Source organism: Lingula anatina, chromosome 3, assembly GCF_051362555.1.
Source record: "Lingula anatina isolate TDL-2025a chromosome 3, LinAna3.0, whole genome shotgun sequence".
NCBI lineage: Eukaryota > Metazoa > Brachiopoda > Lingulata > Lingulida > Lingulidae > Lingula > Lingula anatina.
The window spans coordinates 21,104,575-21,120,530 of NC_141769.1; the positions used below are offsets into that span (position 1 = coordinate 21,104,575).

The window sequence follows — 15,956 nt, forward strand, 5'->3', positions numbered from 1 at the left end:
GTTTAAAGACATAAAAACCAACACAACTTCTAATGTGGAAAAACAGTAAATGCACAGTGCTTCTGGTGGATGGGGGTTGAAAGTGATATCTTGAAGATGCTAGTGTTTGAAAAATAATTAAAAGAAAATGTAAAACAAAACATAACAAAAAATTCCAATAAAGCTGCTATCAAACTTTTTATCTAGCTGTATAATATACTAACATGACTAACATTTACCTGCATAATAATCATCGATTCCTAATTATGTGACACAGTAAAGCAAGATAAACCCAGGGGACTTTACAATGAAATCTCAAAGTGTGTTTTATGTAATCTCATTTAATGCCCACTTTAAAATTAATTAAGCAAATTACTGAATCAATATACTGAATTAATATACTGCTATACATATATACATTTATTGCCCCATATAGCACTCTATAAAACTGCATTGCTTCCAAAACAGAAAACAATCACACTGGTTTTCCAACACAAGCTGAACTTCAGTCTTATGAAACTTTTCAGTAAGTGAGTATCATAAGTAACATGGTTTTCCCTTTATCGCTATTCTGGCAGCAGTGTCCAAAATAGGGTTTTCTTCAACTTTCATGCAATATAACATAATACTTAACAGCAATAAACCATCAATTAAAAAAAAAAAAAAAAGTATCATGGATATTCAGAAAATGTGATATGGAAAGGTCTCCAAGGACATGGAAGTTAGGGTCACACTTTCAAAATGCCAAAATGCTAACAAGAGATAACTGTACTGAAATGATTTTCTTTCCATTTTCAACACCTTTTTTACATAAAACAATAATCAATTTACTGTCATTTTTAAATGATCAACTAGGAAAATTGTTGACTGAGGAAAAATATCAATAGAACAATTTATAATGTCCAATTAGCTCCATTTGGAGATTCTAAACATAGTGAATGATTGAATCTGACGAACTGCAATGATGAGTTCCTTTCCATTTTTGATACATTATTACACAATGCACGATAATAGGTTTACGGTCATTTTTATATAATCAACTAACAATATTGTTAAGAAGCAGAAAATGTTAAAACAACACTTTTACATATCCAATTAGTTCCGTAATGAGACTGTTAACATGCTTAAGAATTAAGAATGGAGAAAAACCACTTATATACAAAAAGGCTTATAACTTCATCAAAACTTAACTGATCCAGCTTATTTTCAAACTTGATCTGTATACTGGTCAGATCGATCATGCCTGTGAGTTGCAAGACAAATGGCTGATTGGTTTTCCTTAAAATGCATTATCAGTGTTGCATGTATGCTGAATAAAGGAAAAAAACAGCATTACTTTTGTAAAAATAGTCCAATCATGCCAATTTTCAAAATTGACCTGCGTATTATAAATATTCACCAGTTCTGTAAATTTCAATCTAAAAGGAAAAACATTTTTACACTTATCATGTTATCGGTGTTATAAAAGTGTTGAAAAAATTGAAAAAAACAAAACAAAACAGGATAACTTCCATAAAAATAACCCGATCTTGCTGATTTTCAAACTTGACCTGCGTATTATGAATATTCATTAGTTCTGTAAGTTTCAAGCCAAAAGAAAAAATAGTTTTCCACTTATTGTGTTATCAGTGCTGGATATATGCTAAAAAAAAAGTGAAAAAACAGCATAAATTCCCTAACAATGATCCAATCATGCTGATTTTCAAACTGACCTGCGTATTATGGATATTCATCAGTTCTGTAAGTTTCAAGCAAAAAGGTAAATTGGTTTTCCACTTATCGTGTTATCAGTGCTGCATATATGCTGAAAAAAGTGAAAAAACAGCATAAATTCCCTAACAATGATCCAATCATGCTGATTTTCAAACTTGACCTGCGTATTATGGATATTCATCAGTTCTGTAAGTTTCAAGCAAAAAGGTAAATTGGTTTTCCACTTATTGTGTTATCAGTGCTACATATATGCTGAAAAAAGTGAAAAAACAGCATAAATTCCCTAACAATGATCCAATCATGCCGATTTTCAAACTTGACCTGCGTATTATGAATATTCATCAGTTCTGTAAGTTTCAAGCCAAAAGGTAAAATGGTTTTCCACTTATCGTGTTATCGGTGCTGCATATATGCTGAAAAAAGTGAAAAAACAGCATAAATTCCCTAAAAATGACCCAATCATGCCGATTTTTGAACTTAACCTGCGTATTATGAATATTCATCAGTTCTGTAAGTTTCAAGGCAAAAGGTAAAATGGTTTTTCACTTATCGTGTTATCGGTGCTGCATATATGCTGAAAAAAGTGAAAAAACAGCATAAATTCCCTAAAAATGACCCAATCATGCCGATTTTCAAACTTGACCTGTGTATTATGAATATTCATCAGTTCTGTAAGTTTCAAGGCAAAAGGTAAAATGGTTTTCCACTTATCGTGTTATCGGTCCTGCATATATGCTGAAAAAAGTGAAAAAACAGCATAAATTCCCCAAAAGTGACCCGATCATGCTGATTTTCGAACTTGACCTGCGTATTATGAATATTCATCAGTTCTGTAAGTTTCAAGCCAAAAGCAAAAACGGTTTTCCACTTATCGTGTTATCGGTAAAAGTGCACGACGGCGACGACGGCCCCGACGGCGACGACGACAGACGCAGATGATGGCTATATGTACAGACACATCTGTGTCTGTACATAAAAAAGCATAACTTCCCTAAAAATGACCCGATCATGCTGATTTTCAAACTTGACCGGCATATTATGAATATTCATCAGTTCTGTAAGTTTCAAGCCAAAAAGTAAAACGGTTTTCCACTTATCATGTTAACGGTGTTGCATATATGCTGAAACAAGGCAGCAAAGCTGTCAAATGTACAGACAAAAACCAGAAAATAAAAATGCAGGAAATAGGATACTGTCAATTCTGATGAACTAATGTATTATGCTTACTGTAACTGCATAGCCAACATCAAATTCTTATTCTGCATAACATTGGATAAGGATGAAAGTAAAATGTGTATCAAGCATTATACTAAGTTCCCATACCTAGATCAATCTAACAGGATCAATCCAACTCCAAGGGGTTTCTCACTAAATTGCTTTCAGTTTGAGAGTCTTAGGATTCTGGCATGCCAGTTTCAGTAGGCGTGACAGACAACTAAGCCACTTACATTGATTGCAATTTAGCGAGAATTCCCATGGAGATAGATCGATCCACAGTTAGCGTGATAGGGTCTGGAAATAGTCCCTAAGGTGTCAGGCTGATAAGAGTTAAACTTTGGAAATGCCAGAATGAGGTACAGTGAAAATTACACACAAAAAAAAAATTGCTTAAACTCATAATATATATATATATATATATATATATATATATATATATATATATATATATATATATATATATATATATTATTAATTTTTTTTTTTTTTTTGGCTGTGTGTCAATCCTAAGAATCATTCTTGTAACTTAACAAAATACAGAAAATGTTACAAAGTAAGAGTACAGGGCTCCTGGCAGATGGGAGTGATAAGTCACAACTTGAAAATGCCAGTAAAGCACTCTATAAACCTGCATTGCCTCCAAAACAGAAAACAATCACACTGGTTTTCAAACACAAGCTGCGCACTTCTGTCTTATGAAACTTTTCACTTTCAGTATCGTAAGTAACATGGTTTTCCCTTAATCGCTATCCTGGCAGCAGTGTCCAAAATAGGGTTTTCTTCAACTTTCATGCAATAAAACATAATACTTAACAGCATAATGACCATCAAATTTTTTATAAAAAAATAAAAGTATCATGAATATTCAGAAAATGTGATTTGGGAAGGTCTTCAAGGCCATGGAAGTTCAGAGTCACACTTTCAAAATGCCAAAATGTAAACAAGAGATAACTGTACTGAAATGATTTTCTTTCCATTTTCAACACCTTTTTTTAAAACAAAGTGATCAATAAACTGTCATTTTTAAATGTTCAACTAGGAAAATTGTTGACATAGGAAAAATATCAATAGAACAATTTTCAATGTCCAATTTGCTCCATTTGCAGATGCTGAACATAGTGAATGATTAAATCTGACAAACTGCAATGATGAGTTCCTTTCCATTTATGATACTTTATTACACAATGCACAATATTATAACAGGTTTACCGTCATTTTTATATAATCAACAAACAATATTGTTAAGAAGCAGAAAATGTCAAAACAACACTTTTACATATCTTATTAGTTCCATAATGAGACTGTTAACATGCCTAAGAATTAAATCTGAAGAAATAACAATTATATACAAAAATACAGAAAATGCACAGCACTTCTGGTGGATGGGAGTATAAAATCACATCTTGAAGATGCTAGTGTTTGAAAAATAATTTTAAAAAATTTTTAAATAAAACGTAAAAAATTCCAATAAAGCTGCTATTCAAACTTTTAATCTAGCTGTATTAACTTGATATTAATAACCCCACCAAGTTTGAGAAAAATAAAGCACTGTTATGCATCTATAGCATGTTGGCATAACACATTCTTTTTGTTGTAAATTATTTGCAATGTTAAACACCATTTATCTGCACAATTATCACCAAATCCTAATTTTGTGACACAGCTAAACCTATGGGACTTTACAGGGAAATCTCAAGGAGTGTTTTATGTAATCTCATTTAATGGCCAATTGAAAATTAATGAGAAGGCAAGTGACTTTATAGACCTTAATTTAATTAGTGATCACCCAAGGGACAATTTTAAAGACTGCTATCCATACAGTACCGTCATATAGCACAAAGGTGTTGCATACATGCTGAAAAAAGTGAAAAAACAGCATTACTTCCCTAAAAATGACCCGATCATGCTGATTTTCAAACTTGACCTGCGTATTATGAATATTCATTAGTTCTGCAAGTTTCAAACCAAAAGGTTAAATGGTTTTCCACTTATCATGTTATCAGTGTTGCATATATGCTGAAAAAAGTGAAAAACAGCATAACTTCCCTAAAAATGACCCAATCATACTGATTTTCAAACTTGACCTGCATATTATAAATATTCATCAGTTCTGCAAGTTTCAAACCAAAAGGTTAAATGGTTTTCCACTTATCGTGTTATCGGTGCTGCATATATGCTGAAACAAGACAGCACTGTTCTGCAATGGGTTTACTTCCATTTTTAAAACACTTTTTTAACATAAAACAAAATAAACAGTTTTCTACCATTTGTATATGATCAACTAAGAAAATTGATGAGATGGGAAAAATATCAATAGAACAGTGTTAAATGTCCAATTTCCTCCATTCTGAGATAATGAATATAGTAGATGATTGAATCTGACAAACTGCAATGATATTTGTTTATTTCCATTTTTGACACTTTATAACATAATACACAATAACAAGTTTACCATCATTTTTACATAATCAACTAACAATGTTATTAAGATGCAGGAAATGTCAAACAAACACTTTTACGTATCTTATTAGTTCAATAATGAGACTGTTAACATGCCTAACAATTGAATCTGAGGAAATAAGAAAAAACAGCATAACTTCTAAAAGAATGGCCCGATTATGCTGATTTTTGAACTCAACCTGCGTTTTAGTTAGTTTGACTACTCCTGTGAGTATAATGACAATTGGCCTATCTATTTTTCTTATATTGTGTTATTAGCGTTGCATATATGTTGAAAGAAGTGAAAAAACAGCATAACTTCCCTAAAAATGGCCCGATCATGCTGATTTTCGAACTTGACCTGCGTATTATGAATATTCATCAGTTCTGTAAGTTTCAAGCCAAAAGGTAAAATGATTTTCCACTTATCGTGTTATCGGTGCTGTATATATGCTGAAAAAAGAGAAAAAATAGCCTAAATTCACTAAAAATGACCCAATCACGCTGATTTTCGAACTTGACCTGTGTATTATGAATATTCATCAGTTCTGTAAGTTTCAAGCCAAAAGGTAAAATGGTTTTCCACTTATCGTGTTATCGGTGCTGCATATATGCTGAAAAAAGTGAAAAAAACAGCATAAATTCCCTATAAGTGACCCGATCATGCTGATTTTCGAACTTGACCTGCGTATTATGAATATTCATCAGTTCTGTAAGTTTCAAGCCAAAAGAAAAAACAGTTTTCCACTTATCGTGTTATTGGTAAAAGTGCACGGCGACGACGGCGACGGCGACGACAGACGCAGATGATGGCTATATGTACAGACACATCTGTGTCTGTACATAAAAAGTGAAAAAAAAGCATTACTTCCCTAAAAATGGCCCGAACATGCTGATTTTCGAACTTGACCTGCGTATTATGAATATTCATCAGTTCTGTTAGTTTTAAGCCAAAAGGTAAAACAATATTCCACTTATCGTGTTTACGGTGCTGCATGTATGCTGAAAAAAGTGAAAAAACAGCATAACTTCCCTAAAAATGGCCCGATCATGCTGATTTTCGAACTTGACCGGCGCATTATGAATATTCATCAGTTCTGTAACTTTCAAGCCAAAAGGTAAAACATTTTTTCACTTATCGTGTTTACGGTGAAAGTGCACGCCAACGGCGACGACAGACGCAGATGATGGCAATATGTACAGACACATCTGTGTCTGTACATAATAAAACACTTTAACCAAACTTCAATGTCTTCATCTGACTGATAAATTTTAAAACACAATTTACTTAAAACTGCCAAATCCCTTTAATATTCTACATAAATAAACCAGTGCCCAGTGGCTTGGAACCACTACCTCTAGGGTCAACTGGTCCAAGCAGACCAGTGCTGAAAAACTTCAATTTCCCTCCCTGCACTAGTACACTGTAAGCATTTGCTATATACAGTGACTCTTTGCTGAAAGAATAGTAACTTCTATTGTTCACTTATAAAAAAATAAATGAGAATACATTGCCTTGATTCCTAAAATTATTATTGGCATATACCAAAATAATCTTCTCACATACCAGCAAAGCCAGATTATCTCAATCAAATGTGAAACTTATACAAATACATTAATATGGTAGACATTCAGACCTATCTTTCAGGCCCATTATCCTACAGTGTGTGTGTGACAATTCATGTTTACACATTACCAATGACCTGAAACATAATTTATGTTGCAATACAAGAAATGATACTTATTTTGAGAAAATGACCTTTATAACTGAAAATATCAACCAAATGGAAAAAAATCAGAAGTATGTAGGAAAATAGACTATAAATATTAGGCTGCAGAACAGTTATGCAAAATTTGAGAAAAATAAATGGTAAGGTTTCCAAGATATTGGTATACACATACATGCAGAACCCTAACAATAAATGGTGGATTTTGTTAGAGATTTTAGAAAATAAAATTCACATTAATACATCAAAGCCCTCAACTCTTACCTGAATATATGTTTGTACAGAAGAAAGTAAGACTGGAAGCACGGTGTGCTCTTGAATAGATGGCAGCCATATTGCCGGGTCCTCAATGCTCTGAATAAGCTCATCCAACAAGGTGACACATACTGTCAGAATCTGGGAACACAAGTGAGTTCAAATATAGCCATTTTCATTAATTTTAAAACTGGATTAAGTGTGCAATTATACCAGACAGCAAACAAAAGAGTGAAAAGCTTTAGTTGTTTACAAACAAACAATTTGCTGAAGAGGTGGTTAGGCATACAGCTAAAATAGGAATTCCTTTGAAAGTCACGTAGCTGTGGCCTAGGCCTCTCAAGGCCTTATCTTGTAGCTTCGCCATCCGCCCCCTTTCTGGACAATAGAAGGGGAGGATCACAAACACAACAGAAGGGGAAGGACAGCAAACAATGGATGCCTAATCAGAAGCAATGCTTGCAGTTACTGAATATGTACTAAAGTTTCAAACAAGCTACATCTGGACAAATGGATTTTCCATTGATCTGTCCTACTTACGGAGATGCAAAAGTGATGCCTGCCGTCTCTTGTGGAAACAACAGACATGTTCAGTCAGGTGGATAATCTAAGAAACTAGAGAACTGCCCTATAATTTTGAACAGTTGGGATTCTCAGCATAACAGTGTAGCTGTAGTTGACTGTTAAGGGGCTACCTATTTTAGCTGTATACTGGTACTTAGAGGATAATTACATGGACCTTCTTTACGAGTCTCTTTTCTTGTATACGTGCAAGGTTTCTGCTGTGTATACATATATGTTATACCTTGAGCAGCAACTCCACATCTTTACTGCAAACATTTGCTTTCCTTGCAGGTGGAAGTTGGTAGGTCACTTTCTGTAGCAGTGTGCACACAACTGGACACAGACTCTTCAGGCTCAACACATCTGTATGGAACAGTACAGTACATGGTAAACATATCAGGAAAGAAGACAAGGCAGCAAAGCTGTCAAATGTACAGACAAAAAGCAGGAAATAACTATGCACAAAATAGGCTACTGTCAATTCTGATGCAAAAGTACATTATGTTAAACTACAAATTCAACATCAAATTTTAATTATGCTCAATAGGTAATACCAATGTAAGTAAAATGTGTAACAAGCATAAGGCTTCAGGCCCATGGGAGTTCAAGTTCGCACTTTGAAAATGTATAACTTCCAGAAAAAGAAGCCAATTAGACTGTTTTTTCAACTCAGGCTGCATTTTTAGTCCTGTATTTCTTTTTTTGAAAGTTTGGCAATCATAAGTAACATGGTTTTCCCATAATGGTCATCATGGCAGCAGCACCCACAATTGTGTTTTCTTCTATTCTGATGCAATATTACATAATGGTTAACAGCATAATGACCGTCAATTTTTAATAATAAAATATACGTATCATGTATTTTCAGAAAATGTGACTAGCATGGGTATTCAAGCCTGTGGAACTTCAAAGTTACACCTTGAAAATGCCAATATGTGAAAAATTAAAGTTTCACAAAAAAACTGTTTAACTGGCAGTAAGAATTACCAAACAGATTGCATTGCCTACTGAAGCTGTATTTTAGTCCCAGGTTTCTTTCCTGTAAGTTTGAGAACAGTAAGTGACATGGTTTTTCTGAAATGGTCATCATGGGAGCAGTGCCCAAAATATGTTTTTTTCAAATTTTGATGCAATATTACATATGTTTAACAGCATAATGACCATCAACTTTTATTAATAAAATATTAGTATTATGGATATTCAGATAATGTGATTAGCAAAGGTCTTCAGGCCCATGGAACTTCAAAGTCAAAACTTGAAAATGCCAAAATGTAAACAAGACAGCACTGTTCTGAAATGTTTTTTCCCCATTTTTAACAATTTTTAACATAAAACAAAATTAACAGTTTACTGCCATTTTTATATGATCAACTAAGAAAATTGATGAGATGGGAATAATGTCAATAGAGCAGTGTTAAATGTCCAATTTCTTCCATTCTGAGTTTCTGAACATAGTGAATGATTGAATCTGACAAACTGCAATGATATGAGTTTATTTCCATTTTTGACACTTTATTACACAAGACACGATAACAAGTTTACCATAATTTTTACATAATCAACTAACAATATTGTAAAGATGCAGGAAATGTCAAACAAACACTTTTACGTATCTTATTAGTTCAATAATGAGACTGTTAACATGCCTAAGAATTGAATCTCAGGAAATGTGAAAAAACAGCATAACTTCTAAAATAATGGCCCGATTATGCTGATTTTCGAACTCAACCTGCATTTTAGTAAGATTGACCACTCCTGTGAGTATAATGACAATTGGCCTATCTGTTTTTCTTATATTGTGTTTACAGTGTTGCATATAAGCTGAAAAATATGTGAAAAATTAAATTTTCACAAAAAACTTTAATTGCCAGAAAATTTACCAAACAGACTGCATTGCCTACTGAAGCTGTATTTTAGTCCCATGTTTCTTTCCTGTAAGTTTGAAAACAGTAAGTGACATGGTTTTTCTGAAATGGTCATCATGGGAGCAGTGCCCAAAATAGGGGTTTCTTCAAATTTTGATGCAACATTACATAATGTTTAACAGCATAATGACCATCAATTTTTAATAATAAAATATTAGTAACATGGACTTTCAGAAAACATGACCAGCAAAGGTCTTCAGGCCAATGGAACTTCAAAGTCACACCTTGAAAATGCCAAAATGTAAACAAGACAGCACTGTTCTGACATGGGTTTATTTCCATTTTTAATACTTTTTTAACATAAAACAAAATAAACAGTTTACTGCAATTTTTATATGATCAACTAAGAAAATTGATGAGATGGGAAAAATATCAATAGAACAGTGTTAAATGTCCAATTTCCTCCATTCTGAGATTCTGAACATAGTGGATGATTGAATCTGACAAAATGCAATGATATGAGTTTGATTCCATTTTTGACACTTTATTACACAATACACGATAACAAGTTTACCATAATTTTTACATAATCAACTAACAATGTTGTAAAGATGCAGGAAATGTCAAACAAACACTTTTATGTATCTAATTAGTTAAATAATAAGGCTATTAACATGCCTAAGAACTGAATCTCAGGAAATGTGAAAAAACAGCATAACTTCTAAAATAATGGCCTGATTATGCTGATTTTCAAACTCAACCTGCGTTTTTAGTAAGATTGACCACTCCTGTGAGTTTAATGACAATTGGCCTATCTGTTTTTCCTATATTGTGTTTACAGTGTTGCATATATGCTGAAAAATGAAAAAATCAGCATAACTACTAAAATAGTGGCCCGATCATGCCGATTTTCGAACTTGTCCTGCGTTTTAGTAAGATTGATTACTCCTGTGAGTTTCATGACAACAGGCTTAACAGTTTTCCTTTAAATGTGTTTACAGGGTTGTATATATGCTGAAAAGTGAAAAAACAGCATAACTTCTACTATAATGGCCCGATCATGCTGATTTTCAAACTTGACCTGCGTTTTATGAATATTCATCAGCTCTGTAAATATAAAAGCAAAAAATAAAACTGTGTTCCACTTATCGTGTTTACAAGGAAAGTGCACGGCATCGGCATCGGCATCGCCATCGGCGACGACGGCGACGACAGACGCAGGTGATGGCAATATGTACAGACACATCTGTGTCTGTACATAAAAAAAAGCAAAATGGAGGTAGTGGCCTGCTTATTCATGTAACTTACAATAGCAACAATGAATTTTGGAACATTAACAAAATACTTTAAAATCCTTGAATGCATGAACTTTCAAGGGTTTGAAGCACTAAAGTAATCAAATAAAATAGAAAGGCCATAGGAGGTTACTAGCCTTATGTCACAGAGGTAAAACTAAGTGATAGTATAAAGTGAAAATTAAATAATAAAGTGAAAACTATAAACGAGTATTTAAAATGAAAAGTGCTTCTTGACTTACCTTGCTTTGCTGTTAATTTTATTTGCTGTGTGGCCAGAGTCAGGGCTCCAAGCAGACCTAGCTGTATAGATGGCAGTAAGACCTCACTACTGGCACAAGAAAGCCTCAGAGCAACCTCAAGTTGATATACTCTATCTGTCCATGGCTTTAAGATACTGGAATATCATTGAATGACAAAGTTTACACTCTATCTGACCATGGCTTTAGGATACTGGAATATCATTGAGGAATATCACTGAATGACAAAGTTTATTATCATTTACTGATATAAATGACTTTCCTGGCTGGCTGAGAGAACTATTTAATAGCTTGGTTGCAATGCTTGTGATAGTAACAAGTTGGAAACTGTATCTATGCCATATTCATCATCAGTCCTATGTATTTGAAGACAATCAGACGAATGGTTTTCCATGAAATGTGGTCTCTGTATTGCATGTATTAACAAATCTGCTGGGGAAAAAATCGGAAAAAAATTGTCCTATCAAGCTGATTTTCCAACTTGACCCTTTGTATTTTATTAATATTCATCAGTTCAGTAAGTTTGAACACAAAAGTTCAAACTGTTTTCCACTTATCCTGTTATCTCTGAAAGTGCACAGCAGCAGCCATGACAGATGCTGGTGTAGGCTACATTTGTGTCTGTACATAAAAATGGTAGAGGCTCTGAATGCATGGTTCTTACCCAGCCCAAGTGTGGAGCAGAGTCATGGAAGTGGCAGACAAAATTGAACACACCTTCACCTGGTGGGTGTCTGTAACATCTGCAAGCTGAAACAGAAATAAAATAATGCACATTTATAACTGAACACAGGCCAATTGTTCGACATAATCATTCATGCCATCTGATGTACACACCCAAAACAAGAAATCTAGAATGTGTGGGCCCTCTCTTCAAATATCTCTCTGCTGAAGGAGTTGGCATACAGGCTTAATACAATTGCAGGCCTGTCGCCAGCAATTTCAGGGTGATTCTTTTTCTGAAAAGTGGACCTTTTACAATGGAACCTTTGTACCTAGATCAAATTTTACCCAGAATGGACCTTTTCCTAACAAAAAGGGTGGTTCTTTCGAACCCCCGAATCCCCCCCCTGTCTCCGGCCTGAGGTGCAAACATACAAAGGATGGTAAGTAGATTTTGGCAAGTTGTAAAGTTTCTTCAGTTTATTTCAGCAAAGGGATAGTTTTTTTTTTTTGTCAATAGCAGCAGATGTAAACTGTGCTTTAATAAGCAGTTAACATTACAATCAGAAATCATCAGTGAATAGGGCTGTGAGATGTGTGCTTACCATTGTGCTCAGTTAGCCTGCAGCTTTTGCACATGTATATCAGTATAATTGAAAGGGGTACATGTAGGAGGGAGATTCACCTTTTCTTTTTTTTTAAAGAACCCCTACCTGTGCCTGTAGTTCTGTCAGTAGATCACTGAGTATGGTAGACTTTGCTTCAACTGTTAAACCCAAAACTTCTCTCTGAAATGAGATTGATGAGGTTACTAATGCTAGAGAATAAATTTGGTCATGTTAATTCTGTTCTTTGCTATGATCAATTTAATTTGATCTACAATGTAAATGACACCAGTCAGTCCAGTGCAGGCTATATGTATGCACAGACACTGCATAACTAAAGTTTACGAAGGATCCTCTCTAAGTGCAATTATTGGATCATTAAATTATTTGGAGTGCTACTCATTCAGATCCTGAAAAACTAAAACCAATCTAATCTTATCCAGGTCTTATAAACGAATAAGGTGTTTACTAGCACTACCCGCAGATCTTTTAGCAGTAACCCATATTAAGCACAAACCCATGTCGAAATAATCAACATACCATACAATTATTTAGCACCAACAAAGCAATACCTAGCACTAACATTCATACGTTCTAATACTGCTGGTTAACTTGTGGGTTATGTGGTTAACATGGGTGTTAGATCTGCAGGTAGTGTTAGTAAACACCTAATCTGTGAATAAGGCCTGTTTTCACAGCTTAAGATTGATGAAACATAATACAAGCTGGGCAAAATGAAAAGTCCAGAAGGAAGATGAAACAAGGACAAACTGAACTAGACTGAAAGTCCAGTATTAGATTCAAAAACTTTATTTATGTAAAATACAAATGGGCATCTTAAGATTACATATTTTTATTTGACACAGATTGAAACAATGCTAAGTTGCATGGTTAAATTAATATAACAAAAATGCTTTTTTATTTGAATACTAGTTTTCAGCAGAACTCGAATATATTATTGTGATTGGCAAAGAAGTTTCTCTTAAATCAAGAAGGGATACCAAGTGGGCCATGTACCTTAGAACTGCCTGCCACCCCCAGCACCATGTTCCATGCAGTCAGCAGCTGTATGATGGGGTCATCTGACATATCTTCTAGGCTGTGCCTGCAGGGCTTTCTAAGTAGTCTTCTTATATACTGTTATAAATGCAATAAATACTGTTATAATTATAATAATAGTAATAAAATGTGATATAATAAAGAGGTGCCTCCTGGGTATTTACCACTATCTAGCTACATGTAGTTCAACACATCAAAAGGAAAATACTACACATGTATCCCACTTAGATTGAATGTTCTTCATTGTTTAGATTTGGTCTGTATAAATAAGAATGAAGACCGTTTTCCCAATACAACATTTGCATCACTTCTGCTTGGTAACACAAACTAACATAAGGTGTAGCTTATAAAGCAGCAGTTTTGTTTACTAAGGGCTAGAGAAAACGTAACATTATTAGTGATAAAGTCTAAACGCCATGATTGTAAGAAGTATGCATGAACAGCAACCATTAGCCATTGACATTTTTCTGACACAAGCTCAGATAAAAGAAAAAAATCATAAAAATAACACTTTTACCCTCAAAACCACTGATATTCATGACCTCATTAGTAAAATGACCAAACATCAACTGAAGCTAAATAGAGTCCACGAACATAATATGATAATATAGTAACAACAAAAAATAAAGTAAATATTCTTCAATCAATAGCTTATACTGAAATTGTTTACCTCCGATATTTCAATGTCTGTCAAAAGCATCTTCATCAGGGAATGAGGCTAAGTAGGTGAATAGCCTCTATTCAGATTCAGAAATATTGGAAGTAAACAATTTCAAAACTAAGCTATCAACTGAAGGAAAGTTTTAAAACAACATAGCTGATGGAATATTTCTCTGAATTACAACAACCCGTATTATACACAAGTGATTTTCATGCTGATTTTGGCTTGGGGTTTATGTGTTCGACTTGTAAAACTGCATGTATTAAGAACAAGGCAGCAAAGCTGTCAAATGTACAGACAAAAAGAAGGAAAAAAAACAAAAAATACAGAAATGTCAGAGTCTCAGGCAGATGAGAGTTAAAAGTCACAAATGCAAGTGTTTGAGAAAAAATTATAAAGGAAAACATAACAAAACTAGAAAAGCACTCCGAGAGTGCAGACCTCTGCCAAGGTAGCAATTGTTGATTATTATTAATTTTTGTCCTCTTTGGCCCACTGCTGACAGTTCCTGAAAATTTCAGCAAAATCGGTCCATAACTTTTTGAGTTATGTTGATGACAAACAGGGGTGAAAATATAACCTCCTTGGCAGAGGTAAATATAATTCCAATGAAGCTGCTATTCAAACTTTTAATCTTTCAGTTTGATATATATATATATATATATATATATATATATATATATATATATATATATATATATATATATATATAAAACTTATTTGCAATATTAAACAAAATTTACCTGCATAATTATCACTGCTTCCTTATTATTAATCTAGCAGAGAGCTTAAAGGGATAATAACTCTTCGTATGAGATCTATATTTCACAATAAAAACATTGTGAACAACTCGTGGAAATATAATATATTCAGTTGTACAAGAAAAACGGCAGTTATAGCTATTATTCTGATATCTTAGCTTGTGTTCAGACCACGTGACCTCTATTGATGGCTATACTCTGTTATAATCTCTTAAGAGATTTTAACAAAAAACCAAACTTTTTAGAAAAAAACCAGGGACTAACTTTGAATGTAAAAATGGATTCATTAACCATTGGTAAGTATGGGAAAATTGTTGTTTACTCCAGGAAAATTCTTTTTTTGGTCAAAACGAAGAGTTATTATACCTTTAACCTATGGGAGTTTACAGGGAAATATCAACAAGTGTGCTTTATGTAATCTCAAATCACAAGTGTGCTTTATGTAGCCTATCAATTAGGCAAATTACTTTATAACTGAAATTAGCGAAGTGATACCCAAGGGAAATTTATAGACTGACCCTCTCAAAGGTCTTTCAGGCCCATAAGTCACAACTTAAGAAGAGCACAAAACAATAATGCACAAAATAGGAGACTACCACTTCTGATGCAATAATACATTATGTTTAACTGCACAGTCAACATCAAATTGTAATTTTGCACAACAGGTAACACCGACGAAAGTAAAAGCATAAGGCTTCAGGCCCATCAGAGTTGAAGTTTATACTTAGAAAGTGCCAGAATGAGAAAAATGAAATTTCACACAAAATTGCATTAAATTCAATAATACCGGTAAATGATAACCCAATTGACCTGGCTTTCTAATTTGAACTGCATGCCAATCCTAAAAATCATACTCTTAAGTTAAATATAATAATAAACTAGAGGATCAGAG

General features: G+C 33.8%; 1 protein-coding gene across 3 annotated transcripts in view; it reads right to left on the reverse strand.

Moving 5' to 3' along the window:
* The window catches only part of LOC106180564 (nucleoporin NUP188-like), a 79,022-nt gene that overhangs the window by 13,965 nt on the left and 49,101 nt on the right, over positions 1-15,956 (reverse strand). For all 3 annotated transcript variants that reach the window (XM_087009794.1, XM_087009792.1, XM_087009791.1), the window contains exons 35-40: positions 13,601-13,720; positions 12,692-12,766; positions 11,980-12,065; positions 11,298-11,452; positions 8,137-8,258; positions 7,341-7,472 (exon numbers count right to left, since the gene is read on the reverse strand). In XM_087009794.1, the coding sequence (XP_086865920.1) occupies positions 7,341-7,472; positions 8,137-8,258; positions 11,298-11,452; positions 11,980-12,065; positions 12,692-12,766; positions 13,601-13,720 (690 nt within the window). The remainder of the gene's footprint in view (positions 1-7,340; positions 7,473-8,136; positions 8,259-11,297; positions 11,453-11,979; positions 12,066-12,691; positions 12,767-13,600; positions 13,721-15,956) is intronic.